This window comes from Chlamydotis macqueenii, chromosome 21 (assembly GCF_036417535.1).
Source record: "Chlamydotis macqueenii isolate bChlMac1 chromosome 21, bChlMac1.mat, whole genome shotgun sequence".
Taxonomy (NCBI): Eukaryota; Metazoa; Chordata; class Aves; order Otidiformes; family Otididae; genus Chlamydotis; species Chlamydotis macqueenii.
Window position 1 is genome coordinate 9,150,294 of NC_141576.1, and position 14,371 is coordinate 9,164,664.

General features: G+C 51.6%; 1 protein-coding gene across 1 annotated transcript in view; it reads left to right on the top strand.

Moving 5' to 3' along the window:
* EIF4G3 (eukaryotic translation initiation factor 4 gamma 3) overlaps positions 1–14,371 on the top strand; it is a 139,925-nt gene that overhangs the window by 47,945 nt on the left and 77,609 nt on the right. The window contains exon 3 of the mRNA XM_086764370.1: positions 1,273–1,416. Within this exon, the coding sequence (XP_086620496.1) occupies positions 1,273–1,416 (144 nt within the window). The remainder of the gene's footprint in view (positions 1–1,272; positions 1,417–14,371) is intronic.

The window sequence follows — 14,371 nt, forward strand, 5'->3', positions numbered from 1 at the left end:
AAAAAAAAAGAGCTGATTCCCCCCTGGGGAAGGGAAGGATCCAGCTGGGGACAGAGGATGAGGTCTGAGTTGCCCCACCCGTTTGATGAGCACAAGGGTGCTGTGAATCTCCCCGCAGCCCGCGAGTCCGGGCCGTTTCCCGGCCTCCAGAAGTTGCGCGTTATGTTCTGGCTGGCGCAGCGGTCTGGGCGGTCCAGGTGACGGAGCGACAGGCGTCCGTGTTGGAGTGCCGTAGAGCTAGGTGGGAAAAGCAGGATTGCTTGGGGAGTCGTGAGCTCCGTGACTTTTGCTCTCACACTCTGCTCTCTTGGAGCTTGGTGCTAACGCTCTGGTAAAGATCCAGAGCCGGGAATTTCCTTCTGCCTCCTGTGCCGATGCCGGGGAGCACATGCACACACAGCTGCTTGCGCGGGGCCACCTCGTCTGCTAAGCGCCGGTAAGGCCTGTAGCCAAGTGTGCTTTTCAGCAAACATACACAGGCCTGAGAAAAGGTCGGGGGAAGCGAGCGCTGGGCTTGTATACTACGCGCTTCAACCGAATCCGCAAAAATGTAGTTGTCTTGAATTGCTGGGGGTGTCACCCAGGGGTTGTGTGAGTCTTTCTTCCTTTGGTTCTCCTTTTTTTGTATATATTTTTTTTTTACTATAGCAGCTATATAGAGTATATTTAAAACACTCCATCATGGAAATAGTACAGCGGAGCAAGCGTATTGCTGTGAATACATCTGAAGCATTTTGCGTGAGGTGTTGGATCAGCATGCTTCCGTAGAAGCTAAGGAGGGAGATAAGGGTACGCAAGAACTGCGGCCGTGTTCCATTCTTTGCTGGTGGCAGGCCCTCCAGATAACATGGCCCCTGTGCCGTCCTTTTTTTGGAGAGGAGTGTGCAGATTTCCCCCTTCCTTTGGTTTTGGGTCACTAGTACTGCGCATCCCTTTGCGAAATCGCGGTGCTGGTTGGTATGGCTGGTAGCGGAACGGTCGCGAGATGCCAGGCCTGAAGCCAGAGGGATGCGGCACAGCAGGCCCCCCGCGGTAAAGCTTCTCCGGTTCCTGCACGTTTCTACCGGTGACTCCAGCTGGTGCTCTTATTTTTGATCCTTCCCCATTTTTCTGAATCGTATCAGTCGTTAACTGACTTGTACAGTGTTTCGCTTAGATAAATAGATATATATTGTTTTTTATGTATGTGTATAAAGATGCTGCTAACCATTTTCTTAAAAAGACGACAGTACCTGTGCAGAGCGCATTACTAATACTGTGTTTTACTAACAGTTTATCTCCACACAGGTAACACAAGTAGCAAGACAACCGGGTCCTCCTGCCCCATCCCCTTACACTGCACATGAAATAAATAAGGGACACCCAAATCTCGCTGCAACGCCGCCGGGACATGCCTCGTCCCCTGGGCTCTCACAGGTAAGAGTTGGCACTGGAGCAGCGCCTTCCCAGCCTCCCTCTTTGCCTCTTGTCCCATTCTCAGCTCTGCTGCTCAAAATTTGACGTCGCTGTGACCGGTGTGTAAAACGCGGTTCATGAGTAACGCCTTTATGCCGCTCGAACCGTGCAGTGGCTTGCAGGCAGCACGCGGGTTTATTAAACGTCGGCTCATTGTTGGTTCGGTAACAGAATCTAAAACAACTTGAAAAATTGTGGGAAATGCTCACTGGTGAGGAATGTGCCTCGCTGCGGGGTTAAGCTGCTTTGGGGCGTTTTCAGTGCCGTGGAAGCGCCGATGCCCTCTGTTAGGGATTTTCCATTTCGAATGTTTTGTACGGGACGCTGCGACTCTGTAATTCTCCTAAGGAGTGGGGCAGTAAAATGAATTACACAAATGAACGCTAATAAAAGAAACGAGATAAAGGATTGATGACCAAAAAAGTACAGAAGAGAGAAACAGCAGTTATAATAAGAACGGAGAAGTAGCAGTTAGTAAGATACGTGGAATAAATTGGTCTTTTTGTAGCCTTTGTTAGATGAGGATTCTGCAGGGCTGCCGTGAGAGTGGAGAGGCTTATCTTGAAAAAGGAAGGGGCAAAAGAAACAGGTAATGCGACCCAGAGGGGAGATAAAAGGTGCAGGATCGGGGGAAGTGGGATGTGTAAAAGTGAGGGTTGAGATGGAGGAAAGCTTTGTTTCATTTGACTTATTTAATTTATCCTTGTTCAATTAAAAGGACTGAAGTAGGACGGGGTGAGCGGGTGGGCTGTTAAGGGCGGTTTCGTTCTGCAGAAGATGCTGAGTGGGGAGGCGGGATGGCGAGCTGAGGATGGGCTGGGAGCGGCCGCGCGCCGCGGTGTGGTGGTGGTGGTGAGAGCCTCGAGCGTCTTGCAGCGCTGGGAGAAGGCGAGCTTTCCAGTCCTCCTGCCAGTCTCTTTAATTTGGGTGAAATATTAAACTGCAGCTGACCTTTTACACTAGGAGATGCGTGAAAACAAATAAGGTTGTGGATGGAGCACTTCACCTTAACATTGCGCGTTCTGGATAAAACTTGGTGGGAAAACGGGAAACTTGTCGTCATGTTTGAAAATGTGCAACTCCTTTATGGAGTGGGAGGTTAGAGGCCAAAGTGTTCAGGATCACCAGTAGCTTGCAGGCGTTAGCGGTTTCGGAGCCGTTTCTTGCACTCTTGCTGCGTGGTTGTTGGAAATCAAGTCTCTGTTATAAGGCTGAGCCTCACATAACAGAGGGAGAAGACAGCAGCGCTGCAGAGCAAACCCAGAAATGTTGGCTGGCTTGCGTCATGTGTGAAGAAATTCTTTCCTGGTGAACCTCGTCAGCAGAGGGAAGCTAATCATGTGGCAGATAAGGGAAGAAAGAGAACATTCTAGGCAGCCTCTTTAAAAAGTATTCTAATCAAGGTTTTTTTTTTTCCCGTAATATTTTCCTGTTGAGTCAGAGCACACATAGAGAGCGGGCTCTGTGCCAAATCACCGCTCCAGCCGGCCGGGAAAACGCTCGTTTCCTGTTCTGCTGGCTCTTATCGTCTTGGAAATGAGCGTCAGATTGTGTCACTCCGATGCCGCTCGTAGCAGCGGCTTGACCTTACGTCCTCCATGTCAGCTGAGGATCCTCCAGGGCTCTGGGAGAATATTTGTGCTCTGACTGTGTGGGCCTGGCCCTCGCGTGCTTAGTGAGAGTGAGAAAAAGCAAGATCCAAGGTTATCAGCCAGGCGGAGCGTCAGTCGTCATGCTCTTTTGGGACTAGAGAGGAGTGAGGTCTGGGGAGCTTTCCCTGCGTGGTTCCTAGAAGGCTGGGATTGTAGCACAGCAGCAAAAGCAGCGGTTTCTGGTCACTCCCAGGACGTGCTTGCCCCTGACCAGGTGTTTGCACTGCTGTTGCGTCCCGTCAGTTGTCTCTCCCGTTTGCAGCTGGAGGCCAGGAGTTGAGATGGAAATGCCTGCACTTGGGCCATTTCCGTCGGTGAGGCTTGGAAGGGGCTCAGGACTCTCAACATGAGCAGCTACAGGAAAACCTGTCCCCAGAGGAAGTTTTCTGTGCCCCTGAACTACGAGAGGTTTAGGTAGACTTTAAGGTGATTTTTTTAAACACTGGATTTCTGAATATTCTTACGTCTGTCTTGTTGCGGCTCCTGTCAGGCGTTGAATCTCATTGTTGTGTTACTGTAAGAAGTTCCCCAATTAGCAGAGTGTTGGGTGTAGGTTTTACCTTTGCGTGGCGTCCATCAGTTGTCTCCGGGGGTTTCGGAGAATGCCCTCTTGTGCTTGCCTTAAGAAACGAGCTGAGCGGAAGTTTCCTGTTTCCACTGCTTGTAGTTCTGTGAACTTCTGTCATTTATTTGTTTTCTTTAAGGTAAACAATCAAAATCCCTTAAATCTCTCATCACTAGAGAGTTTTTGCCGTGCTGTAATTGTTCTTTTCGTCTGATTCTTGGACCCCTTAAATCCTGCTGTTTGCCTTTCGAGATAAAGGGACCGGAGCTGGCGTGGTGTTCTGATGAATCGTTTATTTCTGATTTCTTTAACAGCAAAATAACATTTCACAAACAACTCTGTATCTTAACAACCTGGACTATGTTGATGATAAAACATAGAACAAAGGTCTTTGCGTTTGTCCAGTCGTGCCTATCGTAGCGGCGTGTTTGTGCGTGGTGAGAGGGGTGCGTGTTCTTGGTTTGACAGAGTAATGAGAAAGGTAAGGAGGAGGCCACTTCATCTGGATCGGAATCTGATTAAGGGGTCATTGATTTCTCCACCAGCGCTGTGACTTAATGAGCACTCATAAAATGGAGTCTTTCCGAGGGGGACAGCAGTATAGGCAGTCGTGAATGGAAATATTTATGTATGTTTTGGGGATTCAGATATCACTTGGGTCTAAAAATAGTTTTGCTGGTGATAGAATATGTATTACTGGCTTGTGTGCTCGCAGATTAGCCTGCGTGCTAGCTGTCACTCCGGGGTTCCGCAGGGAGGTCAGTCCCCTGGTTTTGTCTCGTGGGCATCCCCACATCCCTCCTCCTGGGGCTCAGAACTGCTCGCCAGTTCCTTCAAATGGGGATCTTGCAGAAGCCGCATTGCGAAGGAGGATGGAGGGTTGATAAGTGCTGTGGTTACACAAGCGGTCCGCTCTCTGCCCTGGCTGCTCTGAAGCTGCGTGTTCCGTCACTCTGGGTGATGGGAGGTTAGGTAGTACCTTAAAATGCCAGTAAGTGATAAAAGGAACCGCTGTCCTGACAAAAGCTCTGGACACTGGGAGCTGGACCCCTTTATAGCTCTGCAGAGCCCTGTGTGACAGGGTGACAGCATCGCTTTGAGTGGTCCGTGAGAGAGACCTTGGGCACCGCCGGCCAGGAGATGTGTGGGATATTTAGTGTCTCCTGCGGGAGGAAAGTCAGGTGCAAATGTACGCTACACCTTTGTAGCTGGCTTTCCTTCAACTGATTTAAATGAACAGAAACAGATGGTTGTGCGGTGCTGTGGTTTGGTGTCTTTTTCACTCATTCTCCTACCTTTTCCATTTGACATAGCCAAAACAAGAGAGAGGCTTGCTGTTCGACTTCCTCCGAAGCCTTTCACAGTGACCGGCCGCTGGCACTTTGCTGCCATTCAGAATTAGTTTCTGCAGCAAAACGAGAAGAGCTTGGCAGCGATGTGGAACAGTCCCACACCCCCATCTCTGCAGCAAGAGGCAGCCTTTCTGCTTCCCAAATTCCAGGGCCTTGAAATCATCCTGCTGCTCTCAGGAATGTGGTGAACTCTGCCGGCGCTGGGGAATGCGTAGCACATGTTGCCGCAGTGCTGTTATGTCCAGATGTGGCCCCGTGTACAGAAAATTTCATATTTCTGTTGTTCTTGGTGTGAAAGGGCCCCTCGTACGGACTGGGAGAGGAGGGGTGCATCTCCTCTGCCCCCTCTCTCGCCTTGCCCACTTCAGAAGTGGCTGGTTTGTGACAATTCGCTTTCTCAGCATACAGAGGAAAGGAGAAGCCATTGAAAAAGGAGCAGAGGAGTTTCTCCTTGGGCACGGCTACCAGAGCAAGTTATTGTGAGATCAGGTAGGACACGGATTTACAGCGCGCTGGGCACCACAGGGTACCTGTGCCTGGGCACTCCGTCCCGTGGTGGGGGTGAGACAGCCCGGCGCGAGTAGTGCAGGCGGAGAGTGCTCACAGACACTTAATGCAAAGCAGCTGAACCGCTGTAAATCTGCCCCCGCTCCAGCTTTACATTGCAGTAATTTATGGCGTAGCTGTGCCCGAAGATGGGAATAATGAGAAAGCGGAGCTCTGCCGAAGCAGCCTGACTGGGGCGTGGAGGGAGGCAGCAGAAGAGCGCTTCCCGCTGTCCAGCGAGGGATCAAAAGAGAAGGAAGGGGGTTCCTCCAGTTGTACCGCAAGCAGGAGGCAGCGTGCGAAGCTTAGGGTGTCAGAAGAGGATTTCATCCCTCCTCGTGACCTGGGAGTCTTTTGAAGGATCCCAAGGAACAAGTTCTGGTGCGTGAGATGAAGCAACACAAGAGGGGAATGGTTTGGAAAAGACTCTTGGCTTTCTCTGCCTCCACACTAGAACTGCGGGCTCTGCTGTGCCTGCTGAGGGATCCGTTCAGTGTGGGACCACAGCTTGTAAGCACCGACCGACCACGCTGGGAACAAATGGCCAGGAACTGCCTCTGCAGTCAGGGACAGCCTTAGCTCTCGTTCCGAACACGCTGCGCGCTGAGCAGTTCGGCGCTGTGTGCCCATGGCTGCCAGTTAGGCTGAAGTGATGGAGCACCCAGTTAGCAGAGGGCCCTGGGGCACCTCTTGAGACCTGGCTCTGAAGCTGTAGTAGCTATTGACAGCTCTGTTAATAACCCCTGATCCTTTCTGACGATGTCGAGATGCACCCGCAGAAAACCGAAGTGCGAGAGAGCTGAATTCTCAGGATCTCGGTGTACAGAGACCTTCACTTTCAGGGCGCTGATGTAAATCCAAACCAGATTGTGCTAGCTGAGACTTGTTAGCCATCTGGTTCTCTGCCTTAAGTGAAAAGAGTTTTGTGGTCTCATTCTGGTCCTCAGAAATGTCACCATCGCTAAATTAGCGTTTGTAATAGCAGCGAGACATTCCTTAGTGCCTTAAGGTCTGGGAATCCGTGCCGGGAAGCGTGTCTGTGTGCCATCTGTGGCGTGTTTATAGGCACTCCCTGAGCCCCTCTCTTGTTGTTTTGGATCCCTTCTATGGGAGCTGGAATCCTGTTACAACCGTGATGTTTATTCAGTGCTTCCCACCCATCGTTTGTAGCGCAATTTAGGTTTTAGATGCTTTGAATAAGGTGATGTTTAGTAACGAATTGGAGTGAAGAAGGAATGTCGTTTAATCATGACCTGGCCTCTCCGTGCCCTGTGATAAGCCAGATGCCCTTGGACGCAGCGAGTTCATTCCTCGTGTTGGAGGCAGCTGCGTTTTGTTGCCTGCAAACTACGCACGACACTCGTCTTCCCCAAATGCGGCAGTTCCCCGATATCCGAGTCCGTACTTTGCTGTGTGTAAAGTCTGATCATAAATTTCCTCGGCCCCTGGCGCGCAAGGGGCTCCCTGCTCTCGTGGTCTTGTTTGCCAGACGCCCTGTCTGCCGGTTTCTGTGTTTGGAGAGCATCTTGGGGGACACCTTGGGCAGGGTCAGTTCTCAAAGCTGTGCAGGGAGCTCTTCACCTGGAGAGTTTTTCCGTGCGGGAACCTCCCTGTTTTGTAAGGCAGCAGGTTTCACCGCGCAGAATCCTGTAGCCTGTGGAACAGGTATGGTCGTCGGGCGGGATGTTAATGAGCAGTTGTCTTTGCGGTCGCTGACTGTGGTGCAGACACAGAATGAGAGACTGAACACTGCTCGCATAAGTGAGGAACGTGGGGCTGGTGTGTGCTCTGCCCTCTTCTACCTCCAGACACGGAATTCGGTTCCCTGGGGCTGCTGTCCGTTCCAGAAAGAAGAGTTCGACAGCAGACTCTCGTGGCCGGGAAGCCCGCCGTATGGCCATGCATTGGTGTATTTCCCGAGCAGTCAGGAATTCGATGTCTGGTACTTCTCACCGCTTCTCCTGTGCGTGCTTTCGTGCGTCCGGGTCCGGCTTCTTTGCAAGATGTCTTCAGTGCAGCTTGCTGGTCCTGACACCGCAGGAACAGACGACTGCAAGTGGAGATTGGAAACGCGGGTTATTTAATGGTTGGTAAATGCAGAAGTGTAATCTCCTTTGGCCTCTGCGTTACAGACCTGCTGGAAGTGCCGCGGAACCCTCTGTTTTGTAATAGGATTAGCAGGGTTTTGGTGGGGTTAATAATGCGGGGAGTATTTGCTCATGTAACGTCTTTCATTATTTTTGATTCGTTGCTGCACTTTGTACCCCATTAGTTTAACTTGGGGCGAATCCGTGCGGGAAACGTGAAGGGTGTCTGTCTGGCACCTGCTGTCGGCACCTTTTGGGGTTTGGGATGCGCTGGTGAAGGGATGCTCAGCGTCCTGGGGGTCTTCTGGTTGGGTGTCAGGAGCAGGAAGGGAGGTCCGGGGTCGTGGGGAAGGCGTAATGTAGCTTCAGATGCCCGTTAACGCTATTAACTTTAATTATTTAACCATGGAAACAGTTAACTTTCAGCAGGCACAACATAGGTGGGATGAAGGAGTTGGTTTTAGTATCAGTGCACTTCAGCAAGACTAGAAACAGCCTTAAATTTTTTTATTTTTTCTAAGAAGGAAAGGAAAGAAAGAAAGATCTGTTACAATTTTATCACGTACGTGTGCGAAGGAAGGATCGCAGCTCAAAGCTGGGGCTCGTTAGCACTGGCTCTGCTGGCAGGCCCGCCCCTCGCTCCGCTGCTGCGTTTAGCGGTGGATCGCTGCCCTGAGAGATGTGCTCGGTGCTTCTCCAGCTGGTCGCGTGCGCGCGGAGCGGGAAGGTGACGTGGTTGTTCCGCTGCCGCTTGAACAGCTCCTTTCAGGAGTGACCCTGGCCGGACTCGGAGCCTTCTCTGGCACACCCACCCCGCCGCAGACGGAGTTACTGTGCATGGAAATCTCTCGCAGTAGGTGTCCTGGCCACACCACACGTCCTGGGCGCACGGTCTAGCGGAAGAGTGGTGTTCTGGCTTGAGGTGCTGTTGTGACTCAAAAGCAATTTCAAAATTGACAGTAACTTCTTTTTTTTTGATAGAAAAATCGAACTCCTCTGTAGCTGTTTTAAAGTTCTGCAGATCCCTTCCTTCAGGAGTTTTCCATGCGCGTTCTGTGTTCTCACCGTCACGTGGACTGTGCTCTATTTTGACGCTTTTCAGACTTTATCACTTGTTGAACAACACTTTTGTTCATAAGGAGACAAAATAACGCGAGGCAGCTTGCCATTTTCTTATGTTTAATAATTTCTCTGCTGGTATTCCTTCTGTAACGATACCTTCTGTTCCGTGCAGTTTAGTGGATGTTTTGTTGCATGGTCCGGAAAATACGTCGTTTTTAAACAAACAGCGTGTGTTGCAGAAGGCAGCATGTCCCAATAAACACCCAAGTCAGCACAAAAGTCAGAGCTTTACACAGTCTGCGTTTTGTGGATGTAGAGGACACAAAATATCCCTGCAACCGGATAAAACCGGGGAGGAGGAGCCCTTGAGTTACTGCAGTCCCCCGTTAGCTGTTGTGTCGGACTGGGGACCTGAGGAATACCCTCAGGAGGACCTGCCCAACAGGGTGAGGGTTTGACATCAGTGAGCAGCGTGGTTTTCCTGTGAGCTGAGGTCTTGCGTGCTGCTTTCCACTCACAGCGAAGAGCACTGGAGGACTGGGTGGTTACGGAGCAGTAATCCCCCTCCTGGCTCCTCGGAGCCTGGAAGGGCTGTGCCCGTGTTCTCCACAGACCCCTCCTTATGGTGCCCTTAGAAACCAGTGATGTGCTTAGCTGCTGTAATTTGTCTGAATTTGCACAAAGTTACAGGCAGTGGTATTTCTGGGCTTCAGCGCAATGCAGTAAAATTTGACTTCTGTCTGCATCTGTTTGATACTATTGACCCCTGAAATGATTGAGGTTGGAAGAGTCTTGGAGACCACCTAGTCCAAGTCCCCGCTCAAAGCAGGCTCAGCTGGAGCAGGTTCCTCTTGGGTTTTGGGTGTCTCCAGAGGTGGAAATGACCTTAGAGACAGACAGAAGGTGACAAATTTTTGGAGCTTTTTGTTGGGTCTTGGAGCAGAGTAGGAGAAGAGCTGCAAACTTGTCGCTGCTGTTTTGACAGCAGTGTGGACGAGGGGGTCTGGGCTGACCGCTGGTTGTGTTCCTGAGCAGAAATATCTATCCTCAAAGTTCACGTTCTGGTTAAATTGGGATGAAATTTTACAGGAGAAGTGAAAGGCACTTTGTTAACTGAAGGGTCTCTGCTGAGATTCACAGATCTGCTTCCCGCAGAGAAGAGACACTGGGATTTCTCCCCCCAAGACACCGGGCGCACACCCTGTTTATATGTTTGCGTACCTTTATTATGGAAAATACCAATTCCCTTAATTATGGGATGGTCATTAGCAGACCACCCCCAGGCTGGGCTGTCCTTTCAGTCTGTAAGAAGCCAACTAAATCCGTACCAGTACTTCCAGATGTTACGAAATGGTGATCTGCTGGTGGTATCCCTGCCCTCCTGCCATTAGCAACGGTTTTGAAGCTCGGCAGCTTCTGTGTGGTGGGTTTATCAGACAAGTGTCTTTGGGAGGGGGACGGCTGCCAGCAGGACACCTGTCTGCCCCAGTGTCCCAAAATTACACTGGTTTAAATACTTCGCACCGCATCTTCAGCTGACCAGTCACTGCATCTGAAACTGGGCATGGGCTCAGCAGCTTGAGCAGCTTAGATTTTTATTTTTATTTTTTTTAAAAAAAAAAAAAAAGCAGAAAGGTTGCTCTTTCCTCCCCAGAGCTGTGTGTTGTATTTGCCTTTGCACCGGGTTCGGGGATGGTTGCATTCAGCAGTAGAGCTGCTGATAAAATAGTTGCAGTTATTGTGGTAAAACCGCTGGGTGAGCCCGAGCTGCGGGAGCTGGCGTGTCGGAGCGGGACGCTGTGGCTGGCTTCTCCCTGTCACCCTTCTCTTCCTGACATCCCTGTAACCGCGGCGTCTTGGGGAGGAAAGGGGTGCGCACCGTGTGTCCTCCGCGCAAACTGCCGGTGTCCAGGGAAGAGGAAACCGCGCTTCCCTCGCTGCCTGCCCTCGTGGGAGCCCGATTGTTTGGGTGGAAGTAGGAAGAGCGCCCATAGCTCTGCAGCTGTGGCTTGGGAATGTTTCCCTGCTCAGCTCGCTGCTTTTAGGCACTTGAATGCGTGACGCTAAATCATATGAAGCCATAAAAAACGCTGCTAAAAATGTGGCAGGGCAGGTAGTGACACGGGGTGTACCTCGAGAAAAACTGCCGCAGGGGGATAACGACAACAGCGCCTGAGCTGCGTCTTCGGGAGGAGTCATTCCTCGTGGCTCCGGGTGTCTGCATCCTTTTAAAGACTGCGTTTAGATTTTCCCGACAGGAGGAGTTCTGAAGGCTGGGCTTGTGGAAAAGCGGGGAGCGGAAACCGGTGTGCCTGCGAGGAGGAGGAGGAGTGAGGATGCCAGCCGCTGCCAGCGGTGCGGGCTCTGCTCCGCTCCATCGTCGTGTCCGCCGTTTGGCGAATCCCTGGCGCCCGCGGCGCCCGCATGGCACGAGGCACCCAGAGCTCACCGAGTGCCTGGCATCCTGAGGAAATGGCTTTAAAAAGAACCAGACCCTACATATCAAAATAAACGCACTGCGCAGTCACAGATCCTGTTTACTCTTTGCTTCCGGCCAAATCCTGACGCTTCCTCGTCGGTCCGGTGTCACGAGCTGCGCCGGTCTCAGCCCTCGTCAGGAGCAGGGTGTCGCACTGCGGTTGTGTTATGTTATTTTTTCAAAATGGAAACCTTTCCTCTGCGTAACCTGTTTGGTGACACAGAACTCTGGTACTTGCATCGTTGATTTTAACGGGGCTTTGAATACTCCAGGTAACTTACACCAGCATGTGCGGAGAACCAGAGTGTTTTCAGTTTACTGGTGCGTCTCGCAGAGCAGCGGCGCTGACCTGCAGCGTCAGCAGAGGACAGCCACCGAGTGTTTTTATTTTACAGAGGTGCTGTGATGGTGGCAGGCTGATTTCAGTGACGCCGGATGATTTGCAAATGAGCCGCTTAAAAAATGTGAAATTCTTGACGCAGTGTATACCCCAAATCTGCATATTTGAACAGGGCAGTGTGCGTGAGGACCTGTATCTGACCTGACCGTGCGTTTGAGGGTGCGCGGTGTCGTTGTGAAGGATGCGGAAGCCAAACTACGAGCGTTTAGAGGGGAATCGTCCGTATTTCTGGGTTTAATTGCTGCCGTGCTGTTGTTAAAGCTGTGAAAGCCGGGGTAGTTCTCAGCAGCAGTGTGGGAGAATGCTTTTATGTGTTGTTTGAGAGGGCACTGCGTAGAAAAGCCTGAAATGAAGAAATTGTAATAATTCCAGCTCCTCCGTCGTTTGCGGCGTTTGCAGGTGAGCTGGTTGCGTGTGTTACAGTTAGACGTTACAGATGCTGCGGGTGTTTCCCCACCACGCTCAGATTATTCGCGTTGTACACGGCGCTGCAGACAGCAGCTTCGACGTCTGCCGTGACCCTGTTCTGACTGCGGGGAACACCATGAAAAAAAAAAAAAATTAAATTATCTCCTTACCAAAATAGCAATAAAATCCAGTCTGTTAAAAGAAGCCCAGGAGCTGAGTGCTGTCGTGTTGGTGCTGGGACGCAGGAGCTGCCCCGAGGTGCCGCAGCGCGCGTTTCCCGGTGTCGCGGGGACAGTGGTACGAGGGCAGAGTTTTTCGGTGTGTCGAGCGCGGTCCATCCTGGGGGATTTCTGTGAGCTGCTTTGGCGCGCGCTTCTCGTTCCCCGCAGGACTGTGTTTCTTCTTCTTCAGCCAGTGGAGGGCTGCTGAAGGGACGTCAGCCCGTGCCGTTGTTACGCGTTTGTCGCCGAGGTGGAGGTTTCCGGCTCGGTAACGTACCCCTGAGCAAACCTGAGGCTGGCGGGACAGACGCCGAGGTCTCGTGGCTGTTCGGCTTCTCATGGTGCTGGTTTATGAGTACATGTGGATTAAAACATCTGATTCTGAACTCTTCCCGCTAACTCCACGGTGAGTCCTGGGCATCCCCGGAGCTGCCGCTGCTGGGAGCTCAGTAACTCAGTTAAAAAGCGTTTTATTTTGTCCATTGCCAGCGTATACTAATTTTAGGTCAAAAGCTGCTTCATCCCCGCTTCGGTCACCTCTGCCTGGGAGGTGGCAAGGGAGGCAGCAGGAGCAGGACCCTCTTCATCCCTTTCTCTTGGTGCTGCTGGTGTCCACAGGTCAGCGCCCGGATGGAAAACGAGGTTTTTGTTTGCAGTGTGTCTGACAGGCCGTGGTCGCAGGAGGTCCTCGGCTGCTGCTGCTCTTAGCTCTGCCTTGCAGTAATACCGCTTCTCGTATCAGATTTAAAAAATCATCTTGCTCTAATGTTCAGTCTTTGGAAGTTTTGAACGTTTCCCGGTCATTCGAAGCCAGCGCCGCTGCAGAAAAAGGAGCAAACAGTGGGGTCTGGGGACAGAGAGGACAGCGGCTTCTGCCCCTGCTGTGAGTTCGTGCCGACGTACGCCTTTCCTGACGCCGAGGCCGCTCCGAAACCACGGCGTGAGGGAAAAGAGGTGCTGCCTTCCTAGGAGGGGTGGTCTGAGGAGCTGCTGTTCTGGCGCGCGCTTGCCTGCGGGGAGTTCATTGGGTGGAAAGGAAGATACAAATTTTAAATTATGGTACTCTCAGTTTTAAGAGCCGAATGCTGGGACATTTCCGCTTGTTGGGTCTGCGCGGCTGCAGTCGTTTAGGCAGCGCAGTGATTTGATTTCAGGCTGTGGCAGGGCAGAGCAAACCCAACTCAACAAATAAATGATGATTCCAAATGAAAAGCCGCATCCTTGCTGGCACCAGCCTTCCACGCTCGGGAACCCGGTGATGCTTTGTGCGGCTGTGGGGGGAATTCTTCACCCGCGTCCGAGGCCAAACTCCGGCCATCCAGGCCAGGGACCCAGGGGAGACTTTCTGAGAGCAGCCTCAGGGGCTGGTGCACAACGCAGCCTGCCCGGCATTCCCTGGTGTGGTTTTCCTCGAGGAAATAGTTCAGCAGCTGGAAGGAAAGCTGAGTTTGTTAAAAATGAGGATGAAAAGGAAACACCCGCGCAGTGACCTGGCAGCGGCCTGGCGGTGCTCCCTCCCGTACGCCGCTCCAGGGCGGTCGCATTTTGTGTCGGATAGCTTGTATAAATCAGAATTTGTAAATACAGCAGCGGGACCCCTCAGTAGAAAATACACGGAGTGTTACTCTGAGCGCGCGCCTGGTGTGGCCTTAGTCGGTATTTAACGTTTAGCTGGTCAGTGAATGCCTTGGCGAAAGACCGCTGTCACGCAGAACCACGTTTGTGTCCCGAGGAACGTGTGTGGTTTGCTCTGGGGGTCGTTGGGGGCGGGGATGGATCTTGAACCGTTTTATCCTATTTCCACCCAGCGCATGTTTTTGGTATCTTACATCTCAGCCTAAAACAGTTAAAAATCCTTTTGAAAGTCCATGTGGACGTGTTCAGGAAGCTTATAGCTGGGTGCTCCTGGATGTAGTGACCTGACCGCTCGAAGGAGCTATAAAGCACTACAGCAAGGTATCATTTTTCATTTTTCTTTTTCTTTTTTTTTTTCCCCCCCACGTGTGAGAATCGCACTGCTTTCTGTTACAACCACGCAGAAAAATGACCTTTGGGGTTGCTCCGGGGCAGCCCAGCGCTGCCTGTGGCCCCACCACGCTTCGTATTGTTCTGAAATGTTTTGCTTACGCTGTCATGTTCCTTCC